The sequence below is a fragment of the Haliaeetus albicilla genome, chromosome 2 (assembly GCF_947461875.1).
Source record: "Haliaeetus albicilla chromosome 2, bHalAlb1.1, whole genome shotgun sequence".
Taxonomy (NCBI): Eukaryota; Metazoa; Chordata; class Aves; order Accipitriformes; family Accipitridae; genus Haliaeetus; species Haliaeetus albicilla.
In genome coordinates, this window is record NC_091484.1 from 69965625 (window position 1) to 69981237 (window position 15613).

At 41.5% G+C, this 15613-nt stretch overlaps 1 protein-coding gene across 1 annotated transcript in view; it reads left to right on the forward strand.

The window, feature by feature from the left end:
• The first annotated feature begins 2579 nt into the window (after positions 1-2579).
• The window catches only part of PTPRN2 (protein tyrosine phosphatase receptor type N2), a 664689-nt gene continuing 651655 nt past the window's right edge, over positions 2580-15613 (forward strand). The window contains 2 exon segments of the mRNA XM_069799855.1: positions 2580-3237; positions 3240-3437. Coding sequence (XP_069655956.1) covers positions 2580-3237; positions 3240-3437 — 856 coding nt within the window.

Sequence of the window (15613 nt, forward strand, 5' to 3'; positions counted from 1 at the left end):
ACTTCAAGATGTTATTCACTCTCCTAAAACTTTCAAATCTATAATTTCCAGTGTCATTCTCCATATAGCCTCACATTCACCTCCAGATACATTAGCAATGTAGAGCTGATATTCTACCCTCTCAGCCACCGTTCAGTATCTTTACTAGTTTAGAATCCCTTACCAAAAAGATTTAAATATGCCCATACATAAATAACCTACTGATACCCTCTTCTATTCCTTTTTCAAAACTATCAAGTCCTACAGTTTTCTTGGAGCCCCACAACTTCCCTGACTGCAAGAATGGAGTTTCATTTTTCTAGTCTTTCTAGTAACTTTCACAAATGACTTATACCCTTTAGAATTTCTTTTTCCACAGTTCAGAAACTTATTGAAAACATGATAATAAAAACCACAATTGAAACAACCTCACAAGGTTGATAGACCTAAACATGGATGCTGAATTTATTATACAAACTATTAAAAACCTTGGCTCTGAGAAATGTCTTGAGAAAACGACTGTGAACCAGCAAGTAACCTGCATGTGTCACAACATGTTATTTACACTATGATTCTGTTATTCATCTAATTTACACACAGACTCAAGTCTTGCAGTTTTTACACATCATTAACAAAATTCATTACACTTAATACCACTGGCTTCAATCTGTCTGTCCCTGGGGCTTTAAGACAGATCTGTGTATCTTTGCTAGGTGCAGGCTACTATAAAACTGTAAAATACAACCAGGTAGGGCATGCTTTACACTTTCCAGTCCTGAGAATTGCTACTTGAGTTACTTCCAAATGCCCAATTCACCTACCAATTGACTCTTTACTCTTTCCTTGACACCTTAGTCCTGTCTTTACTAACTTTGTGTACGCAAGGATTTCTTCCTGTCTTCGATGAATGCCCTTTCCCTCTTGATTTTTCACATTGCTTCACACGCATTTGAACAAATGTCATTATTTTGCTAATCCTCTGCACAGAGTAGCTATGAGAATTTTAATTTCCTTTTAAAATCTGCATAGTATTTGATCATAAATTCACAGGAGCTATGCAAATTATTCGTTGCAGAGCTGCAATGACTTCCAGTAATACCGCTGCTAGTTTGTATTTTGATGAACAACTTGTTCTCTCGCTGTGCCTGCCATTTGCTCCTTTCTTACCTTCAGTTGTTTTGCAGTTCGCTGCTAATTCAGATGACCTTTTTCCTTGTTCCTACTACTAGCTTTTAAAGCCAGATGGTTTGCATAACCCATGAGAATATACTAATTTATGTTTCAGCACTTTCATTTCTCATCTTGTCCTTGCCATAGAATGCTTTTCCCTCCTTTTTTGTTTCTCCCCTTTCAGTGCTCAGATTTCTTTCAGAGTCGTCAAAACTGATTTTTCTGAGGTAAAGGGACCTTCTGGGTTAGTGAAACCACTCTCTGCAAGATGTAAGCAACCATGTAACAGAGCTCAAGGACAGAAATGCTTGAGAAGGACCATCCAACCCTTTTGCAAACCCTGGGCCAGCAAACACCATCCAGTATCAATATATTTTTTTGAAATTTCTGTTTTCTGAATCAAATACTGCCCTTTTTTGCATCTGAGTCACCAATCTGAACTACAAAGGACAGGCAGTGACTACACCAGCACTAGAAGCCATGACTCCTTTTCCCCAGCACAGAGGCTCACACATTTCCCACAGAGCAAAACTGAAAGAATGAGAGAAGTCCGCAACTGTCTGTCAGGGAACCAGGAGCCCTAAGTGCCTTGCGTGGTCCCCTGAGCCACCCCTCAGCCCCCCTGCCCCGAGCCTGGGGCAAAGTTCCGACCTGGGCCCCCAGGCTTGGCTGACCACCCCACGGCCGGTCCCAGCTGGTCCCGGCGTGGTGGCTGAACTCCTTGTGTCCACCCTGGTCTAGATGTGTTGGCGTTGTTTTCTCTGCCACCTTCGAGGTAAGCAAGGAGGAACAGCTGTGCTCTTCCAGGGTTAGTTTGTTCTGTGGGCTTTTGTTACTTCGTTTTCTGGTCTACGGCAAAGCCACTTCATGTATTACCATTTTTACTCCTCTTAAATACCTGGAGTGTGAGTCTGTTATGACTCTACATGGTTAAGGCCAGGGATGAAGCATGTCAGGGAGTACAGTTAGAGCTGTTTCCCTCAAGTATGAAGAAGATCAGGATAATCTGAAACTTCAGGGAGGAATAAAGCAGATGTCAGGGTGACAGAGGGGGCTGGGACCAGCCATCACTTGCCATGGATGGCATGGAGCTGGCTGTCCTGGTCAAAAATGCATCCCCTGCCAGGAGGCATGGCAGCTGCACTGTTTCACCCCAGTGACTGTGACTGCTGCGTTAAAAGGCTAAACATTATTACACCGAGTTTGTGAGAAAAAATGAGAGCCTGTGAACAAGGAGGGAGTCAGTGGGTTCCTGCCTGGAGACTCCTGCTCCCTCCTGGAAGCCCAGACCGAGTGGTCCCACTCACATGGAGTGAATCGGGGACAGGAGGTGGAGGATAAACACGTCACCCGTGGGGACGTCTCCCAGGCAAACATGCAAACCTCAGCTGCGGGAGGTATTTACCTGAGGGCTTATAAAATCCTTCAGGATGGCAAGTCATTTTCTGTGGAAAAAAACGGCGCTAAGTAAACCGCTACGGAGGAGGCCGCAGGGACAATCCACCCAGGTAGTGTGTTTTTCAGGACAAAACTTTGACAGGGGCCGAATTGTTTTTCTACTGTGTGGAACAAGCACATTTAATGATTCCCTTCCCATTCTCAGCCATCTTTACAGGGGATTCAAGCGAAGAGCCGTTCTGGCAGGAAGGATCCCCCCTGCCCCTCGCCCGCCGGCACAAGGCTCGGGCAGTACCGGGAGGCTCGCGGCCCGCCTCAGGCGGAGCCTCCGTCAGGGCCGGCGGCGGTCTGAGGGCCGGGGAACATCCCCCGCCCTCACCTTGCCGGAGGCGGGGGGCCGCTACCCCGCGATCCCGGCAGGGAGGGCAGGGCCCTCCCCCGCGGCCGGCCGGGCGGGCGGGCAGCGGGGAGAAGCGGGGAGAAGCGGGGAGCGGGAAGGCGGCGCCGCCGAGCGGGAGCGAGCTGCCCCCTCCCGCCCCCCGCCGCGCCTGCCGGGCGGGCGGGCCGGGCCGGGCCGGGCCGGGGCGGGGCGGGGCCGGCTCGGGGGCGGGCAGGCGGCGCTGGTCGCTGTCCTGGGTGTTGAATCTGCTGCTGCCGCCGCTCACCGGAGCCGGGGAGCGGCTGCGGGAGGCAAAGGGCGGGCGGGCGGCATGGAGTGAGGGCTGGCGGCGGCGGGCAGGGGAGCGGGACGGCCGCCTGCGATGGGCCAGGCATGATGGGGGCGCTCGGCTCCGTCCTCCCGCTGCTGCTGCCGCCGCTGCTGCAGGTCCTCGCCGCCGCCCCGCGCAGCCAGCCGCCCTCCGCCGGAGCCGCCGCCGAGGCGCGGATCGGTGAGTGGGGGCGAGGGGCGGGAGGCGTGGGGCTGACGGGGAGCGGGGCCGCGCCGTCCCCTCGCTCCCTCCGCTGCTGCCGAGGGCTTCCTCAGAGGCAGCTCGACAGGCCCCCGGCGGCCGCGCCCGCACGGCTGCCGGCGAGGGGCCCGTCCTCCGGTCCCTCACGACCGGCTCCCGCTGAGGGGCCCCCGCCCTCCGGTCCCTCGCGACCGGCTCCCGCTACGGGGCCCCGTCCTCTAGTCCCTCACGACCGGCTCCCGCTGAGGGGCCCCGTCCTCCCGTTCCTTACGGCGCGGCTGCCTGCTGAGGGTCCCTGTCCTCCGGCCCCTCACACCTCCGGGGTCCCGCCTCTCCCCGCCGGTCCCTGGTCACCCCGCGGCCGGCCCAGGGCGCCAGCTGCCCCAGCGGCGTGTCCCGGCGGGATCTCTGGGGACACCTCTGAGGAGCCGGTCTCACCGAGTGTCCCCACACGCTGAAAACTTCCGCCGAGACAATCACGAGGCCCCTAAAGTCGAGATGCACCAGTGGCGAGTCACCAAAAATGCATCCAGCCTCCGCGTATTTAACCCTCCTCCCCGTTTGGTGGATTCAGCCCACTAAACTGCCCTCATATTTGGATACCCCGGGAAGTCCCCAGGCCGCAGACCCCCAGGTGCAGCCCAGCCTTCGCCGGCGTCCACCCCTGACTCGTTCTGCTGGAGGTGGAAGCCACCACCGGCTCCTGGTTAAGGCTGGTTTAGAGGTGTCTAAAAATACCCAGCGCTGCCCAGGGAAGAACATTAAACAGCCTCTTTCTGTTGAGACATTCTCCAACCAACCCCTTCCTCTTTTAGAAAATACCATCTGCACTAAACATCCCCACATGCGAAAATGACCCACAATAACACGAAGGGATGCTGAAAACAAACTCTGTGTGTTTAAGATCAATGCTATTCTCCTGTGCCACTCTCCCTGGCAGTCCTCTCCTTGCACTTAGACACTCATGACTGTGGGCTCACCAGAATTATCTCCAACGATATCTACTAATTCAGTCCATCTCATTTCACTTACAGTGTCTTTCCAAAAGTCACTTTAAGTCAAGAAGGTCATAACTTGGATAATTTTGTATTTTTTTCACAGTTTAATACCTACCTAGAGTGGTTATAGGGATTAGAGAGTGAAAGCTAAACTGGCTGTCCCTAAGAAATTTTTTCTTCTAAGACAAAAAATGAAATTACTGTAAGAAACAAAGGAAGCCTCTCACAGAAGTATCAGTGCAGTCTTCCTCATGTACATTCTGTTTATTAAGAAGGACTTAAAATCAGCTGACCATGTTTTTAATGAGGCTTCAGACAAGTGGCAATAAAAATGAGCTATTAAATGCTTGCTGTAGTGAAGATAGTGATGCAAGGTTTTAAGGAGAAACGGTTGCTATAGATATAGACTGTTTCTCCTAATCTGCTAAGGAGAAAGCTTGCATAAAAATATTGAAAGTAATAGCTGTAATTTTTACCTTTAATAATGCAATAGGCTATACATTGTGCTTTCAAACTAGTCAGATTTTGATTCTCTCTCCCTAAACATAAACTGCAAATCAGTCTGGGTGACAAAATATTTTTCAGCGTGTTGAAGCTACAAAGCAACGTTTGTGTGTTTGTCACTTTCCTGTAGCTTCCCTGTGCTTCTGCCTCGGCAAGGATGCCTGCCTGACAGTTAAGGCTGTCCTTGCATGGAAGGGAATGGGGGAAGAGAAGGCTTGATTTTACATAGTGAATCCAGTAGTCTGAGCGGTATAATTCAGAGATATTTCAATAGCAGTAAAACAAGTTGAGCATTTCTACTTCTTGCTGGAATAGGGAACTAACTGATATCTCATGGATCTCTGTGAAAGATGGGAAAGGATTTATTGTGTTTGACAAGATGCAGGAAAATGTTTGCACTGCTGGAATTGAAACAGTTTTAGCTGTCTCTTCCCTTAGAGTTCCTTTATTTCTTTTATTGACCAATGTTTCAGATCTCATTAATCTTGAGTACAAACTATTAATTAGAATAGATTCTGTTCAATTTTAGAGTACAATTTTTAGACACAGTCAGGAGATGCAACTGTAATTTTACAAGGTATCTGAGTTTTGAGATTATTTGTGGTTATAGGTGGAAGATAATAATTTGGTTTCTTCTTGTGCACAGTCCCATCTTCTTTAATTGAAAATTGAACACAGATGCATTATGAAACCTCTATAATATGTGCTGGAAACTGCCTTAAAAGCCATGTAATTATAGAAACAGTTTTTTATTAATTTGTTCCTATTAAGTGTTTCAGAAGTCTTCCTAAAAGCTGGTCCAGAAGTAGAAGTTCCTGACCTTCACCATTTCATAGGATGTTTTCATCCAATTTCATTCTTTTCCTCTTTTTTTTTGGTCAACTTTTGTCTATGCTTTCCAATATAGTAATCATCTCCAAATGGTGACCTATTTATTTTGTAACATACTTACAAACTTGTTTAAGAAATTGGAAGTTTTAAAGTACAGTTAAATAAGGTAAAAGATTTGGTTTGTGCTTCTTCTGCCTATGTAATTCATGAGGCTTTGTAGATTGTTCCTGTGGGAAGGTGTTTTTATAAGATGCTATTATCAACAAAAGCACATATTCTTCCATTTCTTGACATTTACAGTAGCATTTTAAATGTGAACAAATGAGGAGAAGTATAGCTCTTCCCCTCTCTGTCTCTTGACCAGGTTTAGCCTAGGGGAGAGATTCTTATCTTTTCTGAAGAAAAAAATCAGCTGACTATATTGTAGTACTCATTAGTCTTTGATGAAACACCGGGGCTGGGAGATCAATATTCTAAATAAATCTTTATTTGTTTATAAATGGACACAGTCCATTTAAGATTATGGAACTTCTTTTTAAGTGTTTTACAAAGTGAAAATCTGTGAACAATATATCCTGATCATGTTTGCTAAATTCCACAGATTTGGGTTATTCTGCTTCTGTAGCGAGGGCTGTATGGATTTTTTTTTCAATAAGACATTTTCTTATTAGCAAATAATTATGCTGAGGAAGCTGTTAAACTTAAAATGCCTTCCAGTAAACACTAAGCAGTTACTTCAGTGAAAATTGAAGCTCCAACAATTAAAGTATTTTCATGCAGTTGTACAGCTTTTTAAGTAGACTAATCTATTCAGAAAGTTGCAGTGTTATTTTATTTTCATATCAGATAGTCTGGGTGAGGTAGAAAACTTGGGAACAAAGTAAACTGAATATTCTTAATCACATTATTTCATTAGTCCTAAAATACTAATACTTTACAGTGGAAGTCATCCTCATATGTTTTAGAAAAGAGAGTAAGTATGTGCTAACTGCAGTGCCTTCACATTGACCTCTAATGTGTAAAATGATGCTTATAACCTTCAGTGAATATAATTTTGCAATATGATTTGATCTTTTGTGCTGCGTGCAATCCTATTTTTCGGTCTGCATTTTCTTCTTAAATGAGTACATTTATATGCTGTGGAAATTTCCAGAAACAGTTGTTCCATACACCATGTGGAATTTCCTTCAAAGTTGTATTCAAATCATCATATGCAAAATTTTTGTGAGTCAAATGCCTGTGAATTTAGTTTTTAACTAACTAACAAAAAGACAAATCTGTCACATTTCAGCTTATAAACATGAAATATTCTTCTAAACCTGTAGCGAGCAAGGACAGTATCTTACATTTCACTGGGGTTCAAATGTAGTTGATAGAAACTTTACTCAAAGACTTGTAAAAAATGTTGCATGTTAATTGTAGGACTTTCACAAAGTATGATCTGCATGTTTAACAGCTGAAAAAAAATATTTTATACACGGGCTAGGAGTTTCAAGTGATTAAAGTTGATCAGAAGTAAGAAATTACAAGAGCAGGGACTTCATTTACCACTGGTGGAAAGCATTTCTCCATTGCTGATTCTTAAAATTACAAGAGAATGAAATAAAGAGTAGGACAGATGAAAAAATACACATTTTTTGGCTTTTCAGTCAGTGCTTCAGATACAATCCAAAGGAAGTAGTGACAGATATCTTTTGTCTATGGGTGTTTCATGGGGAATAGCAAAAAAGTTTATCTTGGTTTAGTTCTTGTTACCATAGCAAAATTAACATAACTGTTGTTGTTCTCAGCCATCATTGTCAACTGTCTTGGAGATCCATGAGGACTGAAATTTTGCTTCTTGCACAAAGTCTGAACTGAGCTGAAACTCACCGAAGTCAATGTCAACCTTTGCATTGACTTCAGTAGCATTTGGATCAAAACGCTGCTTAAGGCTTGCAGCAGACTGGCTGAGAAAGTAGGGGAATTACAGTGTTACCATCTGTTCAGTGGATAAAATTGCCTGACTTTCCAGTTACATTAATTTGGAACTTCTCATAGGCACTTAGGTATTTCGATATCATGTTGATTTGATGTAATTGTTGGTGATGGAGTGTAATTTATGATATAATGCCAGCAAATAAAAATATATTAAAAAAAATTTAATTAAGACAATGCTATGTGCTCAGAACGTGAAGCTCTATGCTTCCCTTCATCAAAAGTATTTTTGTATATCCTAGAAACGTTTCTTAAGTAATCAGTTATGTTAGAAAACAACTTGAAAGTAGCTTGATACCAAGGCATGTCTGTCTGTTAGTTCCGTTGAATTAAAGGTAAGAATATGCATTAATGTTTTTGGCATCATGCCATAACTGTTCTGCAATATCTTTTTACTATCTAATTTGTATTCATTGAAAGTTTTGGATGGACAGGAAGTGAATTATTTCTCTATCAGTAAAAGGAAGTCATTGCAGGGTGCTCTAAAGGTTGTTTGTAGGATGGGATTTCTAGGGAGAGTTTTCTTCATTTTGTTTGGCTTACTGGTTGAGAGAAAACAGACAAGGTTTTGGAAATATAAGCTCATTTCTGCTTCCCACCTGAGTGTACCACAACATTTCTCTGAATTTGGTGAAATAAAAGAGAATATTTCTACTTGTCTTCCTTTTTTTTTTTACTAATTATGACTAATACCAGTCCCCAAAACTTCATCATACCACATCGTCATCATACCATGCTGTCAGTCAGCCTACTGAAAGAAATGAGGTTACTTCTAGTTGTTAGATCCTGGAATATTGGGGCAGTTCTGCTAAAACAGCAAAGGGTGTTGACACACTAATGATAAATAGGTGGTTGCCAGCGTACTTAGTTACAGTGAACAGCAATGCTTATAAACATCAGCGTGGAGAGATTGTCATTAGTGACAAAGGACAACCGCAGTCCCTGAAGGGAGTGGAGCCCACTGGTAAGCAGGGAGTTGAGGTCTTCCACGTCAATCAGGTTTCCATTGGCTGGAAAGAGAGCATACGAACATGAGCTCAGATGTAGGTGATTACCATTGGTCATATGTATCCAAATCCATAAGAAGACCTATGGAAGCCAAAAGGCAGTGTATATTCCAACTTGCGGAAAATGATATATATTTTGGCCTCATCCCACTTACACTGTGGCCTAAAATTTAGATAAAAATCTGTGAAGTTATTCTTACAAATCAGTAGATATAATGTCTTGCTAAAATCTGTGTTGGTGTTTACAGGCAAATTTAGGAGGGCATTCAGTAAAGATTGGAGGAAAGATTGATTTGGTTTTGGTGATAAAATTGGCAAAGGAGGGAAAGTATCCAAGAGGGAAAGCCCACTGCTAGTCTCCGTCAAAGACAGGATGCTAAGCTGGGTGTATATTTGGTTAGGCTCAGGATGGTCATGATTAATAAGTCTAGGAAGGCAATAAGTGATATTGTTGCTGGTCAAACAGTTTTATGTTTACAAATGAAGAATAAGCAGTTGAAGATGCAGATGAAAAGAGCATGTTTGCAGGGAAACAGACAGAAGACATGCCAAGGAATAGAGGCATGTTGGGAATGTGGATGATTATAGGAGGGGATGAGGGATGAAATGTTTAGTAGAACTAAAATTATTGGCATTGGAGATCAGGAATGGAGATTAGTGAGTTGTATACAATCTGTAAACATGTAAACTTAAGATTGGGTGGACTTACTTTTTCTCATGGCAGAGATGGTGAAATGCAGCAGCAAAACCGAGATGTTCAATGGACCGGTTTGAGGCATGAGAAAATGAGGCGAGGTGACAAGAAGGAAAAGGGATTCACAAAATAGAAATTTTAATTCATTCATGTAGGCCAAAGCTGTGGCAAAAATGGAGTCAGGAAATGTGTGTAGACTATGAGAAACTTCTCTGGGAATAGAAAGGATTTATTTCTCTTAATGTAAGGGGTGGGAGTCATCTAACTAAATGTAATTATTTGAGCTAATCAATCTAGTTTCCTTTTAACCTATATCTAGTTTATAAATTTCAATTAATTTTACCCAACTGTACATATCTAGCACAGGTCAGATAAGCATCTCCCTGAACGCAGATATTACTTTCCACTTAGTACTGTCTTCATATGTTCCCAGGCTAGTGTGAGTATCTGGCTGTAAATATATACATAGTAGGTACTGCACCTTAGCTATTAAAAAATCAGATGCTCAGGTTAAACTTGGGGAGAGGTAAGCACATTTGAAGAGTGATTCACCTGTCTCTCCCCACTGAGGTGAAACTAATGAAGCACCTTAAACTAAAGTGAGGTTGGTTGAGGATCACCTACTACATTACTTCAAAACCACAGGCATGACTTTGAGATATATGAGGTCTTACAAGTAAGCTGTTTAGGAAGGTCCTGTGAGTAGTCAGGCAGGTTTGTCACATAAGGGACTGAAACAAGTGAGGTGGCTGAAGGATATTAGTAGTCCTGGAAAAAAATTTCTCAGAGAAAATCACAAAAAAATGAAGGTGACTCTGAATGAGACAGAGAAGAAACGGGCACAATGGAATGAGCAAGTGAAGGGAAAAAAGTAGGTAAATGAACAGGAGATCTGTAGGTAAGATAGATGGTAGGGGAGTATGGTATTGGAGAGCTGAAGGAAAGGGACACTGAAGACTTACTAGTTTTGGACAGTCAAGAGAAAGCATGAAGGGCATGGAGGTTAATGTGTACATAGGATTACTGAGTTTTCTTATGTGAGTTTTAGGGGCTTTACTTGTGAGGGGGGTGGAAGGGCTCTATTTTTATCTCAACCATTTCATAGCATCAATATACTATAGCATTCCCAATAACAGTATGCCATTCAGAACAGCTGTGCTCATCCAAAAATTAGGGAACTTTTTTCTGAAAAGATTAGAGGGGCTTAACTTTATAGAATTTATTCCTTTTGAGAAGGAATTTTTTGAGAAGTAGAGTAGCTTAGTAAATTACGGCATCTGACTGCGTTTTTTCCTATAGTTTCTTTCAGTGAAACATACTTAAATACTAAACATAGTTTGTTGATGCACAGACTGTCTGAACAGAGAGCACTTAACATTGCATACCTATTTTGCTTCAAACTAATAAGTTGATAAAACAAGCTATTTTAAGGCATAAAAATCAGTAACTAGAAGTTTTATGGGAAGTACAGCTGGTTGTAGTGGGTGTAAGGTCTTTTCTTTCAGTCATAGTTTAACAGCATGCAATGATGGTTACATAAGCTTGAAATCATAGCCAAGAAGTACAAGTTAGTGCACAGAGATATATGTGCCTCCCAAAATGTAATATACTTCCAGATGTCCTCATAGAAAACAATGCAACTGAGACCAAACACACACTACATATTATAATACAAAGTTCAACAGAAGTCAGGAAATATCCGGATACATGTAAAAACCCCATTTTTCCCCCCTTCCCCCAATTAATCTTTGATCTCTCAAGTTTGAACCTCAATAAATTCTACAAAATACCCTACACAAATCAATCTTGGATGCTGAAAAACTGATAGATTTTTTGGATTTCTGGCACACAGAAATCTTCTGCTCTCATTATTCTGCAAGAGATAATTACCTGTCTGTCTGTTGCAGTCCTAAAAGGGCTAAAGATATTATAACCTATTCTCTTATTAATAGTCTGCTCTGCACCAGGAGGGCTATCTTTTCTCTACAACATCTTTAGTTCATTAATACAATTCATTAAACTCAGGGCAGTTGTTTCAGACAACTGCTTTACTTCACCTAGAAGGTCATGTCTCATCTTTAGGCCTGAGGAAGAGTTTGTGTATTAAGAAATTGTCTGTGTTTTCTCAACTATTATCAGGCTGCAGCTTTGCAATACAGAATGTTTGGCTATAACAAAAGTTTTTGGTATTCCTGCCAGTGACTGCTTGATCTGACCTTTGTAAAGGGTATTGGTTTGGGTGAAACAAACAAATAAAATGGATCTAAATCACAGCCATGTTCACAAGCAGTGAAAACAGTGCTGGTATTAGTGCTGGTATCCATGAAATGGCAACAGGGAGGTGGGTTTGGGGATATGATTAATTTATGCCACTGGTGCCCCTGAGCTCTCCATGGCATGAAACATTGACTTGTGTTCTTATAAAAGATAGTCTCCTATTAACCTGACCTCTTTTACAGAATCGATTTGTAAGTTAGACTTTAAATTCTGTTTACTCTTCAGTGCTGAATTAAAAATGTGGCATCAAAGATTATAACCCTTGATTAATGCAGATAAATCACCACCAAAGAGTGTGAATGTTTCTTCTATTTTTTAGAGAATGTATACATTATGGTGCATTTCTCTTGGCAAAATGATTTGTTATAACTTTAGTTTAGATTGTGGAATACTTTATATACTTGCTGTTTATATGTCAGCTCTATTTGATATTTGATATAATAGATGTTAGCTATCAAAATCTTCAGTGAGCTGTTACTCATAAAATCTTCCTTCCTTTTCTAGATTTTCACAGAGCTCAGTACTCTTTCTCAGTATGTAGTCACTGCAATGCCTTACTTACACTAGCAAAATATTATACCAGACTTCTTCTGTGACCTGGCCTCACCTCTCATCCCAGCTTCTCAGCTAAACACTGTTTCTTACTTTCATGGTGTCACCCTGTGGATTATAGCAACTCCTTCCATTTGTTGGAGAAGGCTGTAGGCACTGGTGGCTATCCCACTTCTTAGGTACAACCTAAAGGAAGAAAAAAAAGGAGGGGAAAAGGGAAATTTGGGAATTATACATCTGTCATGACTTTCTGGAAATAGCTGGATGTTATTGAAGACAAGATACCAAGATAAACATCATCAAGCATTTAGGTAGGTGAACACATCTTGGAGTTAGTTACACAGTTGACAGAGGTACTGCCCCCCGCCCCCCCCAATTCTTCAGCACAGTGTATTCCTTTTAATTTTTTTATTTTTGTTTGATCTGTAACTCAGAAATGTTGGGGGGGTGGGGCGCCCTTGAAATCTGGGGTCAGATTCTGCAATTTTCCCTTTCCTCCATTATGAAGTGAAATTTCGGAGTTGTTAAAATATTCTTGTTAGTACTACCTATCTGGAGGTTTATTTGCTTAACTAGGTCAGCTCATAATTACCATTTACTAACATGTACTACAAGCAGGGGATGATTTCCAAGGACAAAGGGCAGCTATAAAATTTGCGTAATCAAAATAAATGCAACAATAATGAAAACAGAAAATTTGAAGGAAAAACCAAAGTTAACTGATGCTATCTCGTGAATTTCCATCATAAGAGCTGCAGAAAAATAAAACAATCATGTTCTTTGGGAGCAATCACTCATACTTTTAGATGGTATAAAATTTATAATGCTATAATCAAATAGCATTTAAAAAGCAGAATGGGAAGGTTGTTTTAGTATTATGTGTGTTTGGTTTTATGCTGCCCAACAAGACAAAGATCTACAGTTGAGGGCTTTTTTTTTCCTGTCCATTTGCTTTTGTTTCTCTGAGTAACACCTGCTCTAATGAGTTTATAATCTGAAAGTAAATAACTGAGAAGGGAGGAGGAAATGGACACAGCACACAGGCTTGAGAATAAACAGCTGTCAAATGGCTGACATTCTAGAAAGTAGAACAAACACACAGCTTTTATGAAGGATCCGATTCAGCTTGAATGATGGAGCTGATCACACCTGCTTGTCAAACTTTCCTAATTACTTGAGAGAATTTTAGAACAATAATTTATGATCTTCAGGTTATGGAACTATTTCATAGTTTAGCAGATAGGGAAGAACTCTGACACGATCAGCTGCCCAGTGGTGGGGTGGCTACACAGGTTGTTAAAAGAAGCATGGTTGTGCTTCTTTCTCTTGCAGTTTAGGGAGGTTCATGCCAGAAAGACTAAATAGTGGTGCGTGTAAGGGGGGATGAGCCTCACCTAAGCCTCTGCATGAAGCTGCCAGAATCTGAATTTGGGTGTACATCTGTCTGGCCACCTAATGCTTCTTTAACAGGTGGGCTTCTTGTCATTCCTTATCTTTCTTTTTGTCCATCCGGTATTAGAATAATACTAACTTGCTTTCAGATGAAAGTTCATCCCTGCACAAGGAGCCTCTGTTATCAACAGAAGTATGTAAAATGCAGCATTTTATGAATAGCTTCACCAGTTTGCCTGAAGTTATTTTTATGTTTGGTGTAAATAAGAACAGTTGCAGGTTCAGTTCCTTCTATGTCCCTGATACTAGTCCAGGGTTCCTGGTTTTAAGGTGATTCAAGGCATCAAATATTTGAATAAGGCTTGCCTAGAGCTGGTTTTATAGAATATGTTTAGCTCTATTTAAGACAGAGTATTAGCAAATAAATATTTGAGCATTTTCTTTCTAGTCACTTTTCTATTGTCTCTGTTGCAGTCTGGAAGACAGCCTTGGCTTGGGAGCACCCATGTTTTCATGCTATTGACAAAGATACTCTGCTTAACTCTTCTCAGTTGAGAGAATTCTTCTTGCCGAAGGATGGGCTTTGGTGGTTTGGTGGTGTATCAGCTCACAAGCCTCATCCTGCAGAATGGGGTGTGAGCGTTCCTTTATTTGGGATTGTCACTCCCTGGAAAACAGAGGGTGTAGTGTTCTGTAGTTTGCCAGCCACACCTGAGTCACTTCTCAGTGTTAGACAATGTTCATGTGAAAGACAATGTTCAAATGAAAAGAAAGCAAGTATTCTACATTATGCAAAGTTCAGTAAAACAACTATTATATAAAATAGGTGCAGAAAAAAATCACATAACATTCTTATACCTGTAATCCTAGTTTGGCTTCACCAGACTGTCAGATTAACCTGATTATCAGAATGCTTAATGAAATTTGCCAGAGACAGGTTATTTTTGGTCAGCTTTCATCCTCCAAAATGGGTAATGACTTAGGTGAAGAATCTACCTTTCTGCTGTGGTTTCTGTTGAGTGAAGACTTATTCATACCTGGGATTTTTTTTCCACCTTCCTGTCCCTTCAGCTCTTGTCAGCTGTGCTAACATAACTCTGTTTGACCTGCTTCACCACTGCCATGTGACTTCTGGAAAGTCCTTCCCTGTTGTGCAGATGTCAACTAAATACCAGTTTGTAAAAAAACCAACAGAAACCATTACAGACTGCAGATATGACACTTCCTGAATACACATTAAAAAAAATACATAACTTTCTTATGTGTATAAATGACAGCAATGAATGCTGGTAGAGACCAGATATGATGGCAAACACAAAAACAGAAAAAAAGGGGGAGAGAGAGTGTTAGGAATAAATAGCCTTTAAATGTGGCAAGCTGGAAGCTAGCGTACTATAATAATCGCTGTTATGGTGGAGTCAGTATACACCACCTCTTTTTCTTAGTCTTTGTAAGTAAAAAATCAGTGAACTGGCAGCTTTGTTGGAAATAGGTTAATTTCATTATGTAGTTTATTAACACTAGCTCATTCCACAGTATTTTACATTATATTTATTCATAATCTATTGTTAGTCACATTTCATTTGTGAATAACGTAGGTCAGGTATTAAGATGATAGTTTTTTCACGTCATAAATCACAGGACAGCTGTTTCTATAATAGTTTATTACCTGAAAGCTATGATTAAGTCTGTTTAATTTTGGTTCTGATTACCAATGCAAATACTTAGGCATGTGCCTAACTATAGGTAAGTGCTATTGTGACTTAGTAAACGGGGACTCTTTACCCCTTTTTTCTTTCAGAGGGGGGAAAAATAGGTCACAGCAGTTTTGGTTATACCTTGAATTTTTGTAAAATCAGGATTTTTATTTCACTCATTTCTTTGGTATTTGATCACTTTAACGTCATCAAAATTTCACACGCT